The sequence below is a fragment of the Pelophylax lessonae genome (assembly GCF_965119305.1).
Source record: "Pelophylax lessonae genome assembly, chromosome: 8".
In the NCBI taxonomy this organism is placed as follows: domain Eukaryota; kingdom Metazoa; phylum Chordata; class Amphibia; order Anura; family Ranidae; genus Pelophylax; species Pelophylax lessonae.
Window position 1 is genome coordinate 21,984,166 of NC_138775.1, and position 25,452 is coordinate 22,009,617.

At 43.4% G+C, this 25,452-nt stretch overlaps 1 protein-coding gene across 4 annotated transcripts in view; it reads left to right on the forward strand.

Annotated features, from left to right (window-relative positions):
* Positions 1-264: 264 nt before the first annotated feature.
* CCDC71 (coiled-coil domain containing 71) overlaps positions 265-25,452 on the forward strand; it is a 110,152-nt gene continuing 84,964 nt past the window's right edge. The window contains exon 1 of one of the 4 annotated variants that reach the window (XM_082265377.1): positions 265-372. In XM_082265377.1, coding sequence (XP_082121503.1) covers positions 362-372 — 11 coding nt within the window. In that variant the 5' untranslated portion in view covers positions 265-361. Of the gene's footprint in view, positions 373-10,830; positions 10,901-18,622; positions 18,748-25,452 lie in introns of those variants that run through there. The other 3 variants (XM_082265373.1, XM_082265378.1, XM_082265376.1) reach the window with 3 other exon arrangements.

The window sequence follows — 25,452 nt, forward strand, 5'->3', positions numbered from 1 at the left end:
ATACTTCTTCCTACCACTAGAAAATGTTATGTGAATCTACAGCTCCCCCAGCTGCACCAAAACCAGTCTGATTTTTAGCAGCCTTCCCCACCACTAACAAGGTCAGGGAGTGTGGTATTTTCCCACCTCCATGTGGAATGGAAATAGTGTGATAAGGGGAAGGCTCCAACTGCTAATGATCGGCATTAGAAACTATATCCAAGCGCGAGGAGAAAAAAAAAAGCTGCAGTATACAGTGGGGGAGGGGAGGCAGTATTGCTGACTACTCACCAGAAACCCCGTGGCTGTTCCTTTTGAAAGAATCCCTGACAGCACATTAACATTCAGCAATTGTGGCCTTCGCCCTGCCGGGGAAAAAAAAATGGAAAAGAGGTATGATTGAGTTTTCACATATCCCTTGGGTATTAATGGGGGTGTAAGATTGTGAGCAGCTGTCATGCATAGGAGACTGCAGGGTGCATACTTTGCTGGTGGGGGGAGGGGGGAAGAATTGCCATTTATAGGCTGTGCCTTTGCACTGGTTCCATTAGCGTCTGTCTAGCAAGGAACCGTAGACAGACAATTTGAGTCGGCCTGGGCAAGGAAAATTGCCAAAGATGGCCTCACTGTCAGCCTTGGAAAGTCATAAGAGGCCTGCTGTGTGCCGGCCTCCCTCCGACTTTCAAGGCTGTTAAAGTCCATTATTAGTTGAATGAAGGCCGCATTGGTATGTGTATGTGGTTACCTGTTGTCTGATATTAGCATTTTATAACATGTAATGGCAACATATAGGAATAACACAAACGGGATCCAAGGGAATACAAGAGAGATGTCCAATAAAGAAAGTTCAGTTTATTGGTATAAAGGGGGGGGGGACATCAAAGTACATACCACACTAGGTCTAGAGTCAGGCAGGGGCACCATCAGGATAGAAGACTGAATGGCCAATTGCCAAATGCCACTATGTGCTGAGCGATGGAGATCCTTGCTGGAACCAGTCGGCACGGGGATGAACCGTTGCTGCGCTGCTCTGATGCCACTTGCCTTGCAGGAACCAGGGTGGAACGCAAACTTCCTCCATTGTTGTGACTACGCGTTTCGTGCGCATGCGCTTTATCAAGTCACCTGTTTTGCCATCTCATCAGAGCAGCGCAGTGACGGTTCATCCTTGCGCCGGCTGGTTCTGCCAAGGATCTCCATCGCTCAGCACATAGCGGCATTTGGCAATTGGCCATTCAGTCTTCTATCCTGACGGTGCCCCTGCCTGACTCTAGATCTAGGGTGGTATGTACATAGATGCCCCCCCACCCCCTTTTATATCAATTAACTGAACTTTCTTGATCTGACATCTCTCTTGTATTCCCTTGGATCTTGTTTGTGTTGTCCTATGCACTGACATTACATGTTATAGCCTGCTCCAGCATCCATCCCATGCATCACTGGCTGGCAGCCTAAGGACTTTCTTGGTGGCTCACTGGCTGGTTCTTATCCTTCATACAACAGGCACCCCATGAGTGCCTGGTCATTTGTTTTTGTTTTTGATATTAGCATTTGACTCTTGATATTAGCATTTGAGAGCTTTCAGTCGAAGAAGGCTGAAGATGAGCATTAAAGTGGAACTTCACACTCCCAATCAAAAATTATTTTTTTTAATCCTCATGCTGCTAGCATTAGTAAATAGATAGGAAAGTATATCATATTTACTTGTTTTAAACCTGGTTTCTTGCCTAGGCAAATGATGTCATACATTCCAGGAGTCTTCAGAAGGGGAGGAGTGGAGGAGGAGCTTTCTTCGCTAAGCACACTCTCTGGCGTGCATGGCTGAGCTAAGGGCAGATGGATTCAAGGAAGTAAATGCTACATGAATCATTTGCCCTTACTCAAGATGGCCCCTGCCAGGGGGTTGATTTTCAAAGTGATTTCTCAACAAAATAAAGCATGAGGCATAAATGAATGGGGGAGTTTGCTTTGAATATTAAAAATTAAGTAAATAGTGTTTTTGGTTTGTGGTTCTCAGATGCAGCGACGAACCGCTTTGAGGTGCAACAATGTTAAATTGCATGCAATAAAAGTCACAGTTCTTCTGAGAAACATCAAATAGGAACCCTATAGGAAATAATATTTATTGACTTTATTTATATGCCACCAAAATATTACTCAACCGAGTACATAGAAGCATTTTCATAAAGCTCTGCCTCCACAAGAGCTTACAATCTAAAGCTTGACCATACCTGCACACACAAAGCACTTTAGGTTCAACGTGAGGATGCAAAATATAACCTTCCATAGCCCTTTGGAATCTTAGGAGCAAACTCCATGCAGATGACACATAAGCAAATAAACTCATCACCCTGATGCAGCAAGGCAAGAGTGTCAACCACTTAGCCACCATACTGTCCATGGCATAATCACTTCCATCAAGGATAATGATTCCAAAATTATTACTGGGCAACTAATACCTAGGCCATGCATGAGTTAATTTTTCAAGGTATGGAACTATTGTTTGTGCTTTTCTTTGTAGACAAGGCTCTTTCAGCCATCTTTTGGAAGTCTTAAGGCCCGTACACACGTACCGATCGTCGGCATACAAACGTCGGTGGACGAAGGATCTGCCGATTGTACGCGTGTTAGTATGGTGCCTCCGACAGATGTCTGCGCACAATCCGCGGACAAAAGTCTTTCGTGCAAACATGAAAATATTTGTATGCCGACACCAGAACGGACGATTGTTCGCCTGTCAGTACACAATTCGGCCGACAGACCGCAGATTTGCAAGACTGGGCATGCTCAGAAAATAGAAAACACAGGGAAAGTTAACCATTACATGACATCACTTCTGCAGTCGGCGGACAAAATTCTTGTGCTGTCCTTGTGCTGTCTTTGCACTTTTCAGCAGACACCGACATCCCGGGGAGAAAAGAGGAACATTTGTAAGCCGACCATCGGTACGTGTGTACGGGGCTTAAGGAACCCTTTTGTACCTTAGTCTTGTAAGAAAATGAGAAGAAATGCCCAATGTCCTTCAAATTCGATCAAAGCCATGAATGGTTTTTACCAAATTCAGCCTGGCTTGCTTGTCCAAAGCAGAGAAGGGGAGGTCTGAGAGGGGCCTATCTTCTCCATTCTGGGCAGTTTGAAGCTAATTTGCTAAACAGTTTACCAATTTTGCTAGTTTAAATGGTAACTCCACTTTTGTAGAGAAAAAACATTCCTCTCTGGGTGATCTCTGTACATTGCAGGGATTTTAACAAACTTTATTGCAGATTCCTTCCTTTTGTTATTCTTAAGAAATCATTGTTTGTTCCTCTGTGCTGAGTGGGTCAAATGGAAGTGGTTTCATAATTATCTATCAGCTGCAGGGCTCTAATGAGGAAAGCTGCTGGGCCTGCGTCCCTTTAGATGTGTTCCTATTGGGAGTATCTTACGAAAAATGACATTTTTGTTGCAGGGGATGCCAGAAATCTGACTTGTATCTTAGTGCAGACTTCTGGGAAAATTGGTGAGCCAATCACACAAGAGGGAAATTATGATTCTGGGGTGTGGTCAGTATACATTCTGTGTACAGAACAGCTCCAGGCAGCCATATTGCATTGCATTTCCAGAAAATTACAACAGCTGCAGATTGAAAAGGAAAGGTCATTTTTAATAACTTTCAATTACAATATGATTTGTGTCGCATTAGTATACGCTAAATTGTTTTTTCTTTGTTTGCTGATTTTTTCCCCACGAAAGCGGAGCTACCGTTTAAAGTGGAGTTCCACCCTAAAATGTGACTTCGGTCCATCTTCATGCCCGGGGTCACCTGAAAAACAAATGGATAATAGCAATTTTTTTTTTTTTTTTACTTACCTTGTTTAGAAGATAATATACTTACCTTACTTCCTCTTCCTCCCCTCGGTGGCCACGGCCCGTCGTCACTTCCTGGCTTGCAAAGATTCCTGGGAGCTGAACGTCATCGCTCCCAGGAATCAATGCGCCTGCACCGGCCCCCGACGTCAGTTACGGTGCAGGCGCCGTCATACCTTGCTAAACAGCTTCTGCCCAGAAGTTGTGCAGGGATGACGCTGAAGCACCGGAAGTGACGGCGGGGCCGGTGCAGTGCATCGTGGGACCGAAGAAGACGGAAGAGGACGCAGAAGAGGATCGCGCTGGCTTCAAGCTGCCCACACCTGAGATGGCAGCGCTGGAGAAGACATTTTCAAGGTAAGTATTTCTTCTTGCAGGTAAGTGCAACCCGGGACAGTTCAGAGGCTATCCATTGTGGAATGCACAAGCCCTGACTGTCCCGGGGGTATTTTTATGTATTTTCTTTTTTTTTAGGTGGAACTCCGCTTTAAGCAAGAAACCATATTATAAAATAATGTCTGCCTCCTGTTTATGAGGACAGCATACTGAGCCAGACTTTGGCCAGAAATGGGCCTCATACCAGCTGTCTCAGTAGCCCAACTAAGTTCTACCCTTTTTTTGCCATGCATGAGTTAACACTCCAGGGTCAACCTAAGGAGGCAACAGCTAAACTTACAGGGCCTTTTTTTAATTTTAGGAGGAAACTATGTAAAACTCAATGCAGATGATTCCAATGCAAATAATACCAGGGCCAGTTAATTTTTCAGCAAAGTAAGGACCTAAAGTTTGTTCTTTATTTTGTAGCTGAGACTCTTTCAGCCATATTTGGGAACTAATACAAACCCTCCTAGACATGCTACCAAATACTTTCTACTTTACTCTTCTAAGATTAAGCTAAACAAGAAAAAATTACCCACACCTCTCAACTTTAATAACACTTTCAATGGCTAGATTTGTTTCAGTCTTGCCTATAACAGAGAAGAAGAGGTCTGGTATGGGCCTATCTTCTACATTTTTGGCACTTTGATGTAGCAGGTAATTAGCATCTCAGTTTAGCAAATGGGAAACCATATTATAAAAAATTGTCTGCCTCCTGTCCATAAGGGCAGCAAACTAAGCCAGACTTTGGCCAAAAATGGGCCTCATACCTAAGGGAAGAACAGTTGCCTAAGTGGCCTAACCAAGTTCTCCACTTTCTTTTGGTGCAGTGCTGAGAGAGAGAATCTAGTTACTATGGGGATCAAGAGCTATTTTACCTAAAGGGACAATGTCTAAGAGAAAAAGCTTTATACTTGCCTGTCCAGCAGCCAGTGTGTTGAAGCTTGGCTCTTTTCAAGGCACTGGCATTTCCATGTGTGCTGATTAGCTTGTGCCGCGGTGGCTGCTGTGGTTCCATTCTATGTGACCATGTCAGGGGGAACTTCACCAATACACTCTGAAAGAAGATGCTTTATACCTACCTTTCTAGAAGCCAGTGACTATTTTGAAAATCTCAGGACATAGAGACTATTTGACATTTCCAGATGTGTCGAAAAGCATGTCCACAGGTGGCTGCTCTGGTTCTACCTGCCAACTCCAATGTCATTAATGTGCCCTGTACTGACATAGGGGTCAAGGAGAGGAAACACAGCGTCCAGTGAAGGATACCCTATTTGTTACCTCTGGAAATTTGGGATAGTTCAGATGTCCAGAACTCTTCAAGAGGGTGACATTTCAACACAAAGGCTGCCAGACAGGTAAGTGTAAATACCAGGTTTGAAATAGCAGATAGGAGACCGATATTGCTGAAATTTTTTTTTATTAAACTGTTGGATAGCAAACTTTGGATTTGGTAATCGTGTAGTGTATCTAAAGACAAAGCCTTTAATTTTTAGTTTTGGATAGAGTGGCGGGGGGTTAAAAACTAGGGATCGACCGATTATCCGCAAAGCTGATATATCGAGGGCCGATATGCACTTTCCCCGATATATCGGAATCGCCCCCTGAGGTTACCGATATTGCCGATATTTCGGAAAATGCTTGTATCGGAGGGATGCCTGCCGCTGGAGACATCACCCCGGTACCGGCATCCATAGCCGACGGTCGGCTGTCTTGTAATGACAACCGATGCGGCTGAAAAGCCGCTCGGCTGTCATTACAAGGAGCGGTAGGGGACGTCACCCCCCTCCCGCTGCCGTTCTGCGACTCGCCCGGGACTCCCGTCCCACCGGGGGACCCGGGCAACCAGCCTGCACGGCCGCCGAAGACCCGATCAAAGCCGAATTCGGCTCTGATCGGGTCTCCATGTAAAAACCTGGAAGTGATGTCATGATATTACTTCCAGATACTCGGCCCCAGATTTAAAAAAAATGACAGCATTCAAAACAGCCAAACTTGGCGTTTTGAATGCTTTTAAGTGCAGAGGAGGAGTTTGGGGTCTTTCAGACCCCCAAACCCCTCCACAAGAGTACCTGGCAAGTGATAAAAATAAAAAAAATTTAAATGTAAAATTTAAATTTAAATGACCGATATGCAATGGCCAAAATATCGGTATCGGCAACGAAAAGAGCTGATATTGGTCGATCGCTAGTTAAAACCCCTGTCAGGTTCTCATTACTGTTTGTTTCCCTGTTGGAGGAATTTACCCTCTTTATCTGTCCTGGTGATGGTTATCAATAATAATTACAATAATGATGACAATAAAAGACAAAAAGTCATGGGAAAAACAAATTGTTACAGGAGGTGACGGGAAATCTTCCAACTCCAATGAAAATTGAGAAGGTATTTTCCGTAATTTTGGAAAGATTTCCTCTTGGTTTCGGTCTCCCGAACAGGAATTGGAAGAAATCTTACTAACAGGAAGCAGCAGGGCTGCTGATAGAAATCGCAGGGCCCCGTACAGACTACCTGGCAGGGCCCCCTCAAGAAGATATTAAAGATATATTTAGCTGAAATTGCAACAAAATCACTATTATCAGACACAAATATAACATAACTCGCATAATTCCTGCTAAATCTAAAAAAAAAAACTATGTTAAATAAAAAAGAAGATGAGATGAGAAAAATATACAGGCTGGGCAGTTGGAGCTCAGTGATCAGAGAGACAGAGAGAGAGAAACAAAGTTACAATTTACAAATAAACTCCTGAGCAGAGATAAGTGCTGGGAGGGGGGGCCACACAAGGGAGGGGGATTAGTGAGGGAAGACTGTCTCTTTCTCAGCAGATAAAAGCTGATAGCAGGGAGAGGGACAGATCAGATTCAGGTGCTGGAGGAAGATTTCCGTAATTGTTGTCCATCACTAATCCCCCTCCCTGTGTGGGCCCCCCTGCGTGCTCGGGCCCCCTACAAGAGGGCTGGTGGTCCCCCCCTATCAGCGGCCCTGGGAAGCAGCAATAGGGGAAAAAAAATAACAAGGATTGTCAAAAACAGATGATTTCCATCAAATAGTCTGAACGAGTTTGTAAATGCTAAGACAACAATTCCAATTAGAAACTAAGCAATGGCTTTGCATTTCCTTTTAATTTTTCGGGATCTAAAAGATTCAACTGAAAGATGTATCATTTATGTACCATACCGCACACATAGAGATGGCCAAATTGATGTACAAATCAGGTGGACTGCAATATTGTCTCATTAACATTTGTCCTGCAGAATATCATTCAATTCATAAATTCATCATTTCTGTTACTGAACTGCAGGATTCTTCACAAATCACACCAGAACTGTATGTAATTATTTCAGCAAGGTAAAGATTACCAAATCAGAGATTCTCCATGTCTGAACATTTATTCCCCCAGTTCTAAACCTGTGGCCTTTTGACACTTTTTGTGGCCCCTGCAAACACTAATTTGTGTTTTCCTATTGCCCTGTTAGGCTTCATGCATACCGGTCTATTGTAAATGCTGTTTCCCCTTACAGGAGAATCAGTGTTGAAAACTCACCTAAGCTGCATTTTTTCAAACCGGTTTAGCAGACTTTAGCAGCATTTGGTGTTTGGGAGTTCATTTATTTAATTGGCCTTTGCAATGAATTTAATACTGAAATGCTAAATGCACCTAGCGTTTAAGGGCATTTAAGTGTGTTTGGAGTTTTTTATGACCAAAAGCTCCTCTCCTGAACACAATTCTTCTGCATTCAGGAGAGGAGCTTTGACTGCCTCTAAACTCTCCTGCTCCTAAGATCTGGTAAAAGCTTATGTGTGCATGGGCACATAGGCTTTTATTGAGTTGAGTTCAGGGGCTTTTCCAAAATAAATGCCAAAAGCTCCTAAACGTGAGTTTAGGAGCACAGTGTGCATGAGGCCTAGTAGTGATCTCTAGTAGCCTCTTAAAAAAACCATGGTATAGACCAAGAGAGGCAAATGGGGACACACAGGTAATGAAAAAAGCAAAATGTATTTTCAAAATATAGAAAGACCAACATATAACACTCATTCCCCCATTAAAATTGACAACATTGTCTAAAAAAAATAGCGGGATAAGGCAGCTGTACATTCGTTACCCATCACAACCTCCACCAATACAGGCCGGCCACAATTATGGAAAGTCCAGAAAGGGATATAGTAATCCTATAGTCTCCACACCAGAGACTATAGGATTACTATATCCCTTGCTGGACTTTCCATAATTGTGGCCGGTTTGTATGGGTGGAGGTTGTGATGGGTAATGAATGTGCAGCTACCTTATCCCGCTAATTGGTGGGGAATGGGTGCCTTATCCCGCTAATTTCATTAGACAACGTTGTCAATTTTAATGGGAGCATGGTTATATGTTGGTCTTTCTATATTTTAAAAACAAAATTTGCCTTTTTCATTACCTGTGTGTCCCCATTTGACTCTCTTGGTCTATACCAGTGATGGTGAACCTTGACACCCCAGATGTTTTGGAACTACATTTCCCATGATGCTTATGCACTCTGCAGTGTAGTGAAGCATCATGGGAAATGTAGTTCCAAAACATCTGGGGTGCCAAGGTTCGCCATCACTGGTCTATACCTTTGTTTTTTCAGTTGTTTGAGTCATGGGACTTCACCACCATGTAATTATTCAGGGATGGTGATAAGGTATATTTAGGCAGCAGGAATTAATTAGCAGATACTAGTATTCCTGTTTTATCAATGGTTGATCCAGGGTGGACTTTTTTGGCTTTTGCATTCTAGTAGCCTCTTGCAATATATCTCCAGTCCTTGGCTGTCTCCTGAAGCATCTCTGACCCTCTCTTGCATTATGTCAACATTCTCTGACCATCTCTTGAATTATGTCTACAGTCTCTGCTCATCCCTTGTATTATGTCCACAGTCTCTGCTCTGCTCTGCTCATCTCTTGTAGTATGTCCACAATCTCTGCCCATCTCTTGAATTATGTCCACAGTCTCTGCTGATCTCTTGTATTATGTCCACAACCTCTGGCCATCTCTTGTATTAAGTCCACAATCTCTGACCATCTCTGGTATTATGTCCACAGTCTCTGCCCATTGCTTGAATTATGCCCACAGTCTCTGCCCATCTCTTGTAACATGTCCACAATCTCTGCCCATCTCTTGTAACATGTCCACAATCTATGCCCATCTCTTGTAACATGTCCACAACCTCTGCCCATTTCTTGTATTACGTCCACAACCTCTGACGGTCTCTTGTATTATGTCCACAGTCTCTGCTCATCTCTTGAATTATGTCCACAGTCTCAGCTCATCTCTTGTTTTATGTGCACAATCTCTGACCATCTCTTGTAACATGTCCACAATCTCTGCCCATCTCTTGAAATATGTCCACAGTCTCTGCCCATCTCTTGTACCATGTCCACAATCTCTGCCTTTCTCTTGGATTATGTCCATAATCTCTGCCCATCTCTTGAAACATGTCCACAATCAATGCCCATCTCTTGTAACATGTCCACAATCTCTGCCCATCTCTTCAATTATGCCCACAGTCTCTGCCCATCTCTTGTAACATGTCTACAATCTCTGCCCATCTCTTCAATTATGCTCACAGTCTCTGCCCATCTCTTGTAACATGTCCATAATCTCTGACCATCTCTTGGATTTTGTCCACAGTCTCTGCCCATCTCTTGGATCGTGTCCATAGACCTAGACTATATCCTGTTGTGTGTCTGCTGTCTCTGATAATGAATATTTCTTGCATTTATGTGTTACACTTTGGTGATGTTAGGACCCGCACTTGAGCCCCCCATATCAAGTTGACTACCACTGGTTTATCCAAACTTACGTAGTTGCTACAACCCCAAGAAAAAATAACTAAAGATTTAATAACTAGTCCTGAACCAACCTTTTCAAATAAACTAGAGCATTTAAAAAAGGCCACATATTCTTAAATTCTTTTAGATCCACTCAGAATATTGACAGTTTAGCTGAATCAGAGTTAAATGGGAACACGTACATGAACATGTAAAGGGTCCAAAGGCCTCCTCTACCCACCACTAAACAGATGGATTTGTTTGCAACCAACTCGTTATCTAATGACAACCCACCAGAACATTTTTTTTTCAGGAGGGTAGTCCTTTTACCCTTTGCAAATTCAATAGGAAACCAAAGGGAATGACGTGCACTTTCATATTAGCCAAAACATTTTTTTAAAATAAGACTTCCTATGTCCATTGGCATAAAGACTACTGAGAATCAAAGACAGTACCATCTCATTATGCATCAATTGCCTTTATGTTCAAATTGCCTAGAAAGGGTTACAACTGTGGCTTGCATTTATTTTTTCCCTACCACTAGCAAATGTTATTTTCAATCTACAGCTCCCCCAGCTGCACCAAAACCAGCAGCCTTCCCCACCACCAGCAAGATCAAGGAGTGTGGTATTTTTCCACCTCCATGTGGAATGAAAATAGTGTGATAAGGGAAGGCTTTAACTGCCAATGATCGGCATATAAACCGTATCCAAGCTCCAGGCAGTGTTGGTGGAGGAGGAGGAGGGGAAAAAAAAAAGCTGCAGTATACAGTGGGGGAGGGGAGGCAGTAATGCTTACTAGTCACCGGAAACCCCATGGTTTTTTCCTTTGAAACATTCCCAGACTGCACATTAACATTCAGCAATTGTGGCCTTCGCCCTGCCGGAAAAAAAATGAAGAAGAGGTATGACTGAGTTTTCATATATCTCTTGGGTATTAAGCGGGTGTAGGATTGTGAGCAGCTGTCATGCACAGGAAACTGCAGGGTACATCCTCTGCTGGTGGGGGGAGGGGGAGGTGAAGCCATTTATAGGATGTGCCTTTGCACTGGTTCCCTTAGCATCTGTCTAGCAAGGAACTGTAGACAGACAATTTGAGTCGGCCTGGGCAAGGAAAATGGCCAAAGATGGCCTCACTGTCAGTCTTGGAAAATCATTAGAAGCTTGCTGTATGCCGGCCAACCTCCGACTTTCGAGGTTGTTACATGTCCGATATTAGTTGAAGGAAGGCCGAATCGGTATGTGTATGTGGTTACCTGTTGTCTGACATTGGAATTTGACTCTTATATCCTCCCTTCAATTCAGAAAGAACTTTAAGTACAAGAAGGGTGAAGCTGAGGTTTATGGGGAAACCATGTTTAATTGCATGCAATAGTAAAAGTCACAAGTCACCTGAGGGACATCAAACTGGAAAAACCCTGTCCAAAAGGAAATGATTTATTTTTTAATTGTATTTATATAAAACTCGACATATTGCATATCAGAGTACAAAATTGTATTTATATAAAACTCTACATATTGCACATCAGAGTACACATCCATAGGCCCCACGGGAGCTTACAATCTAAAGGCCCAATTATACCTACACACAGTGGGACTCCGGAGCAGGGGGACTCACTGGTGGTGACTGGTCTTGCTCTAGAGTGGGAAATATTCTTGGGGGAGGGGCAATTTAGGGCGCAGATGTCCAAAATGAGCGTACTGGTACGCTAAGGCGCATGGAGAGGTGGCGGTATGCTCAAGAGCCATATTTGGAAGTGGCGGTACTGAGTACCAGTGCATACCCGCCCACTTAAAGCACTGCCTACACACACAAAATGCTTAAAGGACAGCTTGAGGGAGCACTAAAAAATATTTCATGGCCCTTTTGAATCTTAGGAGGAAACTCAGGCAAACTCCATGCAGATGGTACATATGGAAGAACCTCATCACCCTGATGCAGAAAGGCAAGAATGCTAACCTCATAACCACCTTACTGCCCATGGCATAATCACTTCCATCAAAGATAATTATTCCAAAATTTCTACTGGACAACTAATACCAGGGCCATGCATGAGTTAATTTTTCTAGTAAAGTAAGGACCGAAAATGTGTACTTTCCTTTGAAGCTGAGACTCTTTCAACCATATTTGGGGACTCTTACGAACCCTTCTGTACCTTACTCTTCTAAGAAGAGAGCTAAACCAGAAGAAATGCCCCATGCCTGTCAAATTAAATTAATGCTATGAATGACTTGACTGATTTCAGCCTGGTTTGCCCAAAAAGCAGAGAAGGAAAGGTCTGAGAGGGGCCAATCTTCTCCATTCTAGGTCTTTTTTCTGAGGGTTACAGCCAATTAGCCTCTCAGTTTACTAAACTATATTACGCCATAATGTCTGCCTCTTGTTCATTAGGGTAGTATAACGAGCCAGACTGTGACCAGAAATGGGCCTCATACCTAAGAAAAGAACAGTTACCTAAACAAGTTCTCTCCCTTTGTTCAATACAGTGCTGGGAAAGAGAATATTGGCACTTTTCCACTGCAAGTACCGGCTTGGCTCTACTCGGCCCTGCTTGGCCCGGTTTGCTTTTCCACTGCTGGTACCGCATGGTACGGTGTTGGAACGGTCCGGTACAGTACGGTATGGTTTGCTTTTCCACTAAAGTAGTACTAAAGTTAAGTGGGTGGAATAACAACGGGGTGGGTGGGATTCTCTGACCAATCAGTGGCTAGTAGTGATTGCATGCAAAGGATTGTGGGATATGGTACCAGGTATGGTACCTCTTGGAACCACAATCGAGGTGGTACTGTTTTTGAGAGCCGTACCGTTCGATTCCATGCAGTGGAAAAGCGCCGCCGTACCGTACCGAACCGTTCCTACACCATACCATGCGGTACCAGTAGTGGAAAAGCACAAAAGCGAGCCGAACTGCTCGGTTCCATGCAGTGGAAAAGCGCCATATATTTACTATTGTCATCAAGAGCTATTTTACTTAAAGTGACCAAGTCAGAAGGTGTAAAAGATACTACACAAAGTACTACACTAATACCATCTAAAAGAAGAACCTTTATGCTTACAATACATACTATGTCTGGTTGCCAGTGTGATGAGGCTATAGGAGCTCCATGAATTTCTGGGTGTGCTGAATAGTGTGTCCCCTTGTGGCTTCTGTGGTTCCACATTTTGCTACTACTGTGCCCTGTTCTGATGTAGAAGTCGATGGGAAAAAACACATTGTCCAGTGGGGGGACATGCTATTTGTTACACCTGAAAATGTTGGATAGTATAGACCCCCCTGGTGCCCAACCTGTAGCCAAAGGGCCACATGTGACCCTTTTGTATATCAACCTGCGGCCCTCAGAACTCATGTAGTGGGAATATTGATTAGTGTAATAGCATTGATCTCCACTAGCCTCATGTAACATGTTGCCAGTTTTGTATTGTCTATCCCCAGCCAAACATGTAGCATGTCCACACTCTCTGACCCTAATTTCTTCTATTAGGTCTGTGGTTTCTGACAGTCCTCCAAAGCATTACATATATTGAACATTACTTACGGCCCATGGGTGATGTCAGGGCTGCATTTGAGGCCCCCTTTAGCTTATAAGTTGACAACCACAGGTATAGACACCTAGAGCTCTTCAAGGGGGGTGAAGATCCAACATAAAGGCTGACGGGCAGGTAAGTATAAATTCTGGGTTTGAAACAATAGATAGGAGACGGATATTGCTGAAAATCTTCCATTAAACCGTTGGATAGCCAGACTTTAGATTTCAAAGTATATCTAAAGTAAAAGCCTTTTATTTGAAGTTTTGGATAGAGTAATGGTGGTGGTGGGCAATTGGTGTTAAAACCCCTGTCAGGTTTTAACTACTGTCTCTGTCGGGGAAATGTATATTCTCTATTTGTCCTGGCGTTCGTTATAAATGGGACAAAAACGTGAAGAAAAGTTCCAATTGTTACAGTTAGGTAGAAGTATTTGAGACACAATCTCAACAGAGTGATGCCACGTCCCAAAAAAATGTATATACCAAAGAACTGGAAGGGGGAAGAAAGGAAGGACTCTTCATCCCCTTAAAAACCGATTGGACTTTGAAGGCATCTATTAGACTGATCTCAAGAAGAATTCACACTTAAATGTATATATTTAAAAACAAGTTTATTGTACAAAAAAATTCAAATAAATTCATAAAAACCATTGTGCAAACATACATAAATGGTCGTAAAACAGTATGCTCCTAAATCAAGGGAACCCTTATGCATAACAGACATAACATATTAGATATATAGGATTCGGACCATGAAAAAGGTAAGACTTAACAGTTTTTAAAGTATGCAGGGTTCACTTGTGGTGGAAGCGTAACCAGAGAATCGCTACGCGTTTCGCTCCGCAGCTTCTTCAGGCCATTTCGTGGAGTTGTAATCACAACAGCATTACGTGTCCTCTATTCTCCCCATATGTAATCTCAAAGGGTTGCTAGGAGCATATGATTGTGCCAAAAGGGTTAAACCATATGTGTCTCTTCTTGTATGAAGCCCAAGTGTTAGATGCAGAGTGCCGATCCTAGTATGTGAACCGCCAGCCTCTCCGGGAGACGCTCATAGTTGTCACTGGGACAGAAGGTGATGGGAAACATTTTAATGAGAGCAACAATTCCGATGACAATTGAGAAGGTATTTCTACTAAATTTATAAAGATTTACTCTCATTTTCTGTCACAAGGGTTCATACTCGATAAAAAACAAATTATTTTAATCAGCAACTTTGAATGAGTTTGTGAACGCTTTGACAATAATTCCAATCAATAATCCACAAAGAAGCAATGGCTTTATATTTCCTTTCAATTTTATGAGATCTAGAAATTTCAAATAAAAAAAATGAATCATTTAGTTATAACAGACACATAGTGATGACCAAATTGATTTACAAATCAGGCAGATTGCAAATTTGTCAAATGAAAATTTGTCCTGCAGAAAACCATACAATTCATGAAATCCTAAATTCCATTGTTCCTGAATGCTCCCATTCCATTTCGGGGACATTTACACACACGGTTCCTGCAACTTGCTGAATACTTTGGGCATGCAGTTGTGTCTTAACCTACCAAGTCCCTCCACTTCTAAACCGTCTTGGATGTCCTGATTTGTGGGGCTCAGTGCTCCCCTGGGATATTGCCCTAGGTCCTGTGCCTGGGGTTTCCCTGTAGGCTACTACTGTCGGGCATCTCTGCCGTACCTGTTCATCGCCCACCCTATTCCAGCCTTTGAAGATTTGTCCATTATTTCTATACTTTGTGTGTCTGCCATTGAGCTAAGGGTCTCTGATGAAGCACTGTCACAATTCAGCGAAACGCGTTAGACCCATGCTATACACTGGATCATCATCAGACTATTCATACTTGTTGGATGGATCTATTCTTCATGGTGGATTCGTAATGAAACTCTCATATTTTTTTGTGTCGTTTTTTTGTGTTTTTTAATATGTGTATACAATAAATTGGCTTTTTATGGTATTCAGCTGATGCTTTATTATGCTCACCTTTGCACACAGGGGTGTTCAAGCTAAGGCCCTCCAGCTGTTGAGGAACTACAGTTCCCACGAGGCATTGTAAATCTCTGACATTCACAGACATGACTAGGCATGATGGGAATTGTAGTTCCTGAACAGCTGGAGGGCCATAGTTTGGACACCCCTGCTTCACACCCTTAAAAGTCCCCTTTTCTTTATCAAGTAGGGTTGGATCTGTTGGCGGTTCAGTGGAACACCAGACAATCCTCCCTTCTTTTTAACCTTGTTTTATGTTCTATTGGGATGTGGGTGTCAATGTATGCAATCATCCTCAACACAGAGTTGTTTCTTCCCCAAGAAAGAGGACTCAAGGTCTATGTCAAGGGTGCTGAGAGGGCTCCCCTTGCGGCTCAGTGCGGCACACCCCTGGAGATGGTACAAAGGGTGTGGCGCCCCAAGTGGCACGGGTTACCAGCTGCAGGCAGGTAGGTAGACCCAGGAGAAATCCGAGAGCGAACTGGAACAGGCTGGAATCGCAGCAGGGTATGAGTCTCCAAGGCTCTGAAGCAGCCGGGCTACCTTGTGCCAAGGAATAGTCCCTAGTAGCGGAAACCGTGGTACAAGCCGAGATCATGCACAGGAGACAACCAGAATAGCCAAGGTCTTGAAGCAAGCCAGGGTCATACACAGTAGGTAACGGAAGTAAGGTCAGTGGGAGAAGCCAAGGGTCAAACCAGGAGCAGGAGATCAAACGGAATCAGGAACAAGCCAAGTCACAACAGGAAATCCAAACAGGAAACTAGGCTTGTGACGGTATCAGATTTTCATGCTGCGATTAATTGATTAAGGTTTTGCCACGGTATACGGTATTATCACGGTATTCTATTATTAAATTTAAATTATTAAATTTCCACCTCACTTCAATTTCATTGCTGAATTTAGGGGCTTTGGTTCACTTATGCACATTATTATATAGTCAGTCAGTACAGACTCTGTGAACCAGGCCTAAAATAGGTCATCAAGCAGTGTCTGGCCTAACTGGTGATAACTGGTCCTGGCGCTCGGCTCCGATCCGATGGCCTGGTCATTAAGAGGGCAAATCCTTGTGGTCAAGAAGTGGTTAAACCTGAAGGAGGTGTTGTTTATAAATGACTTTACTATTGCTTTAGGCCTGGTTCACATGTATGCGGGTTGGTGGTTCACATGTATGAGGGTTGGTGGTTCACATGTATGCGGGTTGGCGGCCCACATTTGCACAGGCATAGCAGCCCATTGATTTGAACGGGCTGCTATGCCCTCATTTTCCGCAGAAAAAAGGTGCATGCAGCATTTTTTTAAAATTCAGTGGCCTTGAAATCCATCCTGCTTTTGCACCATGCGACTAACCTGCAGTTCCTGCTCTGGCAAGCTTTCTGCATTTTTTGTAGACACTGCTTGATGGCTATATAATAATGTAATGTGGGCTGCTATGCGTGTGGGTGTGTATATATATATATTTATTAGAGCTGCACGATTCTGGCCAAAATGAGAATCACAATTTTTTAGCTTGGAATAAAGATCACGATTCTCTCACGATTCTCTGTGTAACAAAAAAAAAAAAATTGGGATAACTTTACTGTTACGTTTTTTTTTTTTTTTTTATTCATTAAAGTCTAATCATTGCGTTTGAAAGACTGCTGCGCAAATACAGTGTGACATAAAATATTACAACAATCGCCATTTTATTCTGTAGGGTCTCTGCTAAAAAAATATATAAAATGTTTGGGGGTTCTAAGTACTTTTCTAGCAAAAAAAAAACTGATTTTAACTTGCAAGCAACAAGTGTCAGAAAAAGATCCAGTCTTTAAGAGGTTAAACTTCCTTTCTCCCTGGCAGAGGGAAGGAAAAGATACAAATGTAATCATTTTTGTTTATAGTTAGGAGACTTAATGCTGAAAGGGGTTAGCTGTGTGAGTGAATGAGTCATCCAGCTCACTGAAATGTATCAATTCACAAGTCAGGCAGACTTGACAGAGAAACTCGGTATTTTAAAAATGCCACAATAACAATACCGTGGCTATGCAATACCGCAATATATCGAATTACCGAAAACCGGCATATGTCTACAGGAAACACAGGAACACAGGAAGCTGAGAGATAATCCAGCAATGAGTCTGATCCTATGGCCACGTTTTATAGGCCATTTCCCTGATGGGCCAGCAGAGGGCTGTGTCAGTTGAGTCAGGAGCATCCACTTCTATTACTGGCAATGTTGCCAGTTCTTCTATGGCCATTTCCGTGACAGGCCAGCAGAGGGCTGTGTCAGTTGAGTCAGGAGCGTCCATCTCTATTACTGGCAATGTTGCCAGTTCTCCTATGGCCATTTCCCTGACAGTCTATCAACTAGTCCTATACCAACATTTTCAAATGAACAATAGAGGTTAAAAGGGCCACACAATTCCTTTACATCCACTCAGGAATATCGAAAATTTAGCAAAATCAAGCTAAACGGGAACTACGTACATCAACTTGTGAAAGGGTCCAAAGGACCTGTCTACCCTCCACTAAACAAATTCAATTGTTTGGCAGCAGATTGGCGATTTACAGGGAACATTCAGAAAAAGCAATCCACCCCGTACCTAACGACAACCCATCATAAAATTGTTGCCCTTTTTGTTTAGGAATATCATTTTTTAAGCTTTCCCTAAATATTCTATAGAAAAATGAAGGCAATGGCGTGGGCTTTCAAAATAAGATAAGACTTCCTATTTTAATTGGCCTAAAGATAACTTTGAACCAAAAGCAGCGCCATCCTATTATGCAACTGTTGTCTTTGTATTACTATTGCTTAGAAAGGGTTACAACTGTGGCTCGCAATTATACTTCTTCTACCACTAGCAAACGTTTTGTGAATCTACAGCTCCCCCCAGCTGCACCAAAACCAGTCTGATTCTGAACAGCCTTCCCCACCACCTCCCAAGGTCAGGGATTATGGTATTTTCCCATCTCCATTTGGAATGAAAACAATGTGATAAGGGAAGGCTCCAACTGCCAATGATCGGCATAGACACTGTATCTAAGCTACAGGAAGTGTGGCAACAGCTCACTGTGTGTGCGGGAGGAGGAGGAGAAGAAAAAAAAGCTGCAGTATGGAGTGGGGGAGGGGAGGCAGTATTGCTCTCCGGAAACCCTGTGGCTGTTCCTTTGATACATGCCCTAACTGACTGCACATTAGCATTCGTCAAACTGTGGCCTTCGCCCTTCCTGGAAAATAAAGGAGAAGAGGTATGATTGAGTCTTTCACATATCTCTTGGGTATTTAATGGGGTGTAGGATTGTGAGCAGCTGTCATGCACAGGAGACTGCAGGGTACATCCTCTGCTAGTGGGGGAGGGGGAAGTGATGCCATTTATAGGCTGTGCCTTTGCACTGGTTCCATTAACATCTGTTTTGCAAATAACAGTAAATAGGCAATTTGAGTCGGCCTAAGCCAGGAAAATAGCCAAAGATGGCATCACTGTCAGCCTAGGAAAGTCATTAGAGGCCTGCTGGGTAAGGGCCTCCCTCAGATTTTCAAAGTTATTACATATCTGATATTGGTTGTATGAAGGCCGCATTGGTGTGTTTATGTGGTTATCTGTTATTTAACATTGACGTTTGACACCCTTAAAGGCAGAAAAAGCCTAAAGTTGAGGGTTAAATTGCAAAAATGTGTAATTGCATGCTGTAAAGAAAAGTCAAAACTCTTCTGAGGGACATCAAACCTTCTCCATGAGGAACTCATACTTATTTATGTCCTCCATTTAGATACCGTACCACCCGGAATATTACACAACAGGGTACCCAGAAATGTTTGCATAATTCCCTTACAGTCTAAAGCCTCGTACACACGCGTCGAAAATTGGCAGGGAATTTTCGTCCGACGTCCGATCTGCCGATTTACGGCTTGTTAGTATGATGCTTCCGACAACCGACTCCGACTTTTCGGCCGAAAAAAATCTGGTGTGCAGGCTATAAAATTTTTGTCCGCCGTCAAAACACGGCCGGTTTTCATGCAGTCAGTACAGATTTCGACAGGGAAAAATCTAATGAGCAAGTCTGGGCATGCTCAGAGAAGAAAGAACACAAAGAAAGCAAACCAACACATGCCATCACTTCTGAAGTAGAATTTTGTCGGGCGAGAAAATTCGTGTGCAGTCTAGGCACATTCCAACCAACAAAACACCACTCTGGATAAAAGACGGACGATCGGTCGGCCGATAATCGTTGCGTGTGTACTAGGCTTTAAGTCAGCCAAAGATGTTTCAGATCTCGGCCTGTCCAGTAGGACCTGGCCAAGATTCGAACCGTGTATGGGCAGGCTGAATGTACCCAAGTTGGTCGATCTATCAACTTGGGTACAACCAGCCTGTTGGATTTTACATGCAATTATTACTAGCAGCTATTAAAGCCGCTAGCAAAAATCACTGTGTTCTCCAGGCTGGGACGGCTTCCCTCGACCATACCTGCTCACAAAAGACAGCCTGTAGTCAACTTGAGGAGACAACAGCTAAACTTCTGAGTTTTTTTCGTATCTTAGGGGAAAACGCAGGAAAACCCCATGCAGATAATTCCAATATTACAACAAATACCAGGTCCATGCATGAGTTAACTTTGTATCAAGGTATGGACCTAAAGTCAATGCTTTCTTTTGTAGCGGAGACTTTTTCAGCCATATTTGTGGACTCCGACAGACCCTCGGGGACACATTACCAAATACTTTCTACCCTACTCTTTTAAGAAGGGAGCCGTACAAGAAAAAAAATGGCTCATGCCTGTCCAATTCAATTAACACTATAAATGGCTAGACTGGTTTCAGCCTGACTTGCCCACAGGAGAGGACTGAGAGGGACCTATCTTCTCATTTCTGGGCAATGTTATAGGGGTTACAGACAATTAGCCTCTCAGTTTACAAAACAAGAAACCATATTGTAAAATTATGTCTGTCTCAAGTCCATTAGGGCAGCATACTGAGCCAGACTTTGGCCAGAAATGGGCATCATATGAGATGAAGGGGAGAGAAGAACAGTTGCCTTAGTGGCCCAACTATGTCCGACGTTTTTTTTTTACAAGTACAGTGCTGAGAAAGAAAATCTAGTTACTGTTGGGATCAAGAGCTATTTTACCTAAAGTGACAATGTATTTCCGGGGGTGTGAAAAGTTGATAAAGGAAAAGGAATTGGCAGCACTCCAGGTTGAGTCAAAATCCAGATTTATTGACTGGACATCCAAATATGACAATCGTGACAAGGTAGACGCGTTTCACACACTGACTGTGTGCTTAATCATTATGATTAAGCACACAGTCAGTGTGTGAAACACGTCTACCTTGTCACGATTGTCATATTTGGATGTCCAGTCAATAAATCTGGATTTTGACTCAACCTGGAGTGCTGCCAATTCCTTTTCCTTTATCAAGTTTTCACGGAGGCGAGCAGGGGCATGCACCAGTGTGAGTCATCAGGCAATCACACCACCTTGAGCAGTGAGTTCTTGTCTTTTCGGGTGTGAAAAGTTACTGCACTAATACCCTCTAAAAGAAGAAGCTTCATACCTACCTTTCCAGCAGCCAGTGTGTTGAAGCTTGGCTCCCTTGAAGATCTCGAGGCACTGACATTTCCAGTTGTGCTGATTAGCGTGTCCCCCATTGGCTGCTGTGGTTCCACTTAGTGTCAGTACTGTGCCCTGTACTGACATAGGGGGCAATGAGAGGAATCACAATGTCCAGTGAAGGACACACTATTTTTTACACCTGGAAATTTGGGATAGTACAGGCTACTATGCCCAGAGCTCTTCAAGAAGGTGACATTTTAACACAAAGGCTGCCAGATAGGTGGGTAAGTATAAACACTAGGTTTGGAATAGCGGGTAGTAGACTGATAAACTGTTGGATGGTCACCGTAAGATGGTGGTTCACTAGGTCAAGAGCAAAAGCGGCAGTTTACCTAGAAGCCCCCATATTAGGCTCTCTTACTCAATTTGCAAATTTGGCCTATTATGGGCCTAGAGCTTACGTCTCCCTTCCATACCCTACCAGAATAATGCTTAAGAGTCCTGGTTCTAAAAGAAGAAGCTTCGTACTTACCTGTCCAGCGGCCAGTGTGTTGAAGCTTGGCTCCCTTGAAGATCTCGAGGCACTGACATTTCCAGTTGTGCTGATTAGCGTGTCCCGCAATGGCTGCTGTGGTTCCACTCAGTGTCAGTACTGTGCCCTGTATTGACATATGGGCAATGAGAGGAATCACAATGTCCAGTGAAGGACACACTATTTTTTACACCTGGAAATTTGGGATAGTACAGGCAACTATGCCCAGAGCTCTTCAAGAAGGTGACATTTTAACACAAAGGTTGCCAGATAGGTGGGTAAGTATAAACACTAGGTTTGAAATAGCGGGTAGTAGACTGATAAACTGTTGGATGGTCACCGTTAGATGGTGGTTCACTAGGTCAAGAACAAATGCGACAGTTTGCCTAGAAGCCACCATATTAGGTTCTCTTACTCAATTTGCGAATTTGGTCTATCTTGGGCCTAGAACTTACGTCTCCCTTCCATATCCTGCCAGAATAACGCTTAAGTTAACTTAACGAGTCCTGGCTGTGGCTCGGAAGTGCATTCTATAACAACAGTGTTAACCCCTTCCCTGCCAGTGTCATTATTACAGTAACAGTGCATATTTATAGCACTGATTACTGTAGTAATGTCACTGGTCCCCCCAAAAGTGTCAAAAATGTCAGTTAGGGGTCCGATCTGTCCACCGCAATGTCACAGTCCTGCAAAAAATCGCAGATCGCCGCCGTTACTAGTAAAAAAAAAAAAAACAATAAAAATCACATAAATCTTTCCCGTAGTTAGTAAACGTGATAATTTTTGCGCAAACCAATCAAAATACACCTATTGCGAGTTTTTTTTTTACCAAAAATATGTAACAGAAAACAAATTGGCCTAAAATGTTAAAAAATTTTGATTTTTACATTTTTTTTTTTTTTGGGAATGTTATATATCAGAATGTTAAAAATATTGTTTTTTTATTTAAATTGTCGCTCTTTTTTTCAAAAATGAAAAATCGCACAGGTGATCAAATACTACTAAAAGAAAGCTCTATTTGTGGGGAGAAAAGGACATAAATTTTGTTTGGGTACAGCGTTGCACGACCGCGCAATTGTCCGTTAAATTAACGCAGTGCCGAATCGCAAAATATGGCCTGGTCAGGAAGGGTAAAATCTTCCGGTCTTAAAGTGGATAAAAATACGCTAATTGAGAATTTTTTTGTCAAGGACATTTAGCTAAATACATTTTGGCCTAAATATATGACAAAAATTTAATATATTGGATATTTTTTAACAGTCAAAGTAGAAAATGTTTTCGCAAAATTTTTGCTCTTTTTTTATTAATATCGCAAAAAATAAAAAAAACGCAGAGGTGATCAAATACCACCAAAAGAAAGCTCTGTTTGTGGGTACACCATTGCATGACCGTGCAATTGTCAGTTAAATGTGCGCAGTGCCAAGTTAAAAAAAGTGGCCTGGTCATTGAGCAGCAAAATCTTCCGGTCTTAAAGTGGTTAACTCTGGGCCTTTCTTTCCTTTTGCATTTTCTTAAAATTTTCTGGGATCTTAAAGATTCAACTAAAAAAGTAATAATTCAGTTATACCACACACATATTAGTGGCCAATTTGATTTACAAATCAGGCAGACTTCAAATTTATCACATGAACCATTTGTCCTGCAGAATATCATATGATTCATGAAATCATCATTTCCATAGTTCCTGATCCGAGTGATTCTTCATACACCACACATCAGAACTGTATGCAACTATTTCAGCAAGGTGAACAATACCAAGTCAAAGATTCGCCTTATTCGAACTTATGTAGTTGCTACAACTCAAGAGAAAATAACTAATTGTTTATTAACTAGACCTTTACCAACCTGGCCACACACATTCTTCAAGCTCTTTAGATCCACTCGGAATTCTAATCATTTTTCAAAATCAAAGTTGACCACTTGCTGACCTCCAGCAGTACATATACTGCGGCAAGTCAACTCTGTCCCGCGAAACAGCGTAACTGTACGTAGTTACGCGGTACCGCTAGTGGGGGCGCACGCGCCCATTGGCTATGGGGGGAGTCAATCAGCGGGTCCGGCCACCACTGTTGGTGTGAGAGGTGTGGGTGTACAGAGTCACTCCTGCACCGGGCCGGCACAATACTAATACAGTCACTTCCCTGTCAGGCAGAGTGATCTCCACCCGACAGCTTCCTAGGCCCTGCCTGGCGTGATGTCATGTGTTTTTGCTTCTCAGGTCTCTTGTCGGTACTCCTGGCCCCTCCCTCCTGTCGAGTGCCCCCACAGTACAGCCGCAGCTCCTGGTGTCCATTCAGACACAAACCCGTGGTTTGGCCCCGCTCCCTCTGTCCTCATTAGCTAACTGATTTTGATTGATAGCAGCAGCAGCCAGTGGTGCCGCCAGTGTCTCAGCCAATCAGGAGGGAGGGTCTCGGATGGCTGAGGCGCTCGTGCACAAAGTGTAAATGCATTTTTACAAAAAATTCCCCCCAAAAAAATCTAAATTTTTAAGTTACTTTTCTATTTTGTGTTGGACCGCATTTATAGCCACCTTGGGCCGTATGCAGCCCTTGGCAGTGGTGGCTGGTGAATGAAAATTTGGGGGGGGGGGGGTATGCAGCAAAACCAACACTCCCCAACCCGGCGGGATGGCCGGCCAGACGGCCGGCAATCAATTCTACCAACCCCCTCCCTCCCAGTACTGATGTCTGGCTGCCCAGCCGGACAGCCAGCATCCTTACCTGTTCCTTCCCCAAGAGGCTGTGAGTCTCCTCCGGCAGTACGTCCCCTCCCTCTTCCTGGCCAATGGCCAGTAAAATCGCTTCTCTTTTCAGCCAATCAGGAAAGGGGTCTCACGACCCTCTTCCTGATTGGCTGGGAGGAAAATCAGTGTGATAATAGCAAATATTCATTCATCATCATACAACTGGGTGGGCTCAGGGCGCAGTGCTCTGCGCCCCGAGCCCACCCTTTTTTGAAGCCTATTAGAGCCTCTGGCTCTAATCAAGTGCTTAAAAAAAGAAAAATCCCCTATTGGAATCCATGCGTTCGGCGCCCTGCATGTAGATTAGACGCATGGATCCATTCGATTGTAAGCTCTTCTGAGCAGGGCCCTCTTAATCCTCTTGTATTTTATTGTATTGTATATGTACTGTCTCCCTCTAATATTGTAAAGCGCTGCGTAAACTACTGGCGCTATAGAAATCCTTAATAATAATAATAATGGATGGGGGGGCGGCACCCCTGCGCCCCCAATGGAAGGGCCGCCACTGGCCCTTGGGGTGCACATTGGACAACCCTGACCTACATTAATTTTTAAAGGGTCCAAAGGACCCATCTACCTTCCACTAAACAGATTAAGGGTCCTTTCACACGGGCGTTCCACCCAGCGGACTCTATTTTGCTCAGTGAAGATCGATCTGCCGATCCCCGCTGAGCAGGCAGATGACAGCTCCGTCTGCGCTTGCTTTGCAGAGACAGACCTGTCAGATCCCCGCTCTCCTTTAAGGAAGATCGGATGAAAATGGACCGCCTGTCCATCTTCATCTGATCCTATCCGATCCTCCAGACGGATGGAAAATAGGGTTTCCATCCGTCTGGATTTCACGGACAGGATCGGATCGGCTAGCAGCGGGTGTCAGTGGACATGTCACCGCTGACATCCGCTGCCCCATAGGGGTGCATGGAGCATCCGATCAGGTCCGCCTGAAAAAACTGATAGGCGGACCTGATCGGAAAGCCCATGTGAAAGGGGTCTAATTAATTTGGGGGCAGACTGGTGACTTAAAGCAGCGGTCCTCAACTCCGGTCCTCAGGGCCCACTAACAGGCCAGATTTTAACTATTACCTTGGGGCATTGTTTCTCAACTCCAGTCCTCAGGGAA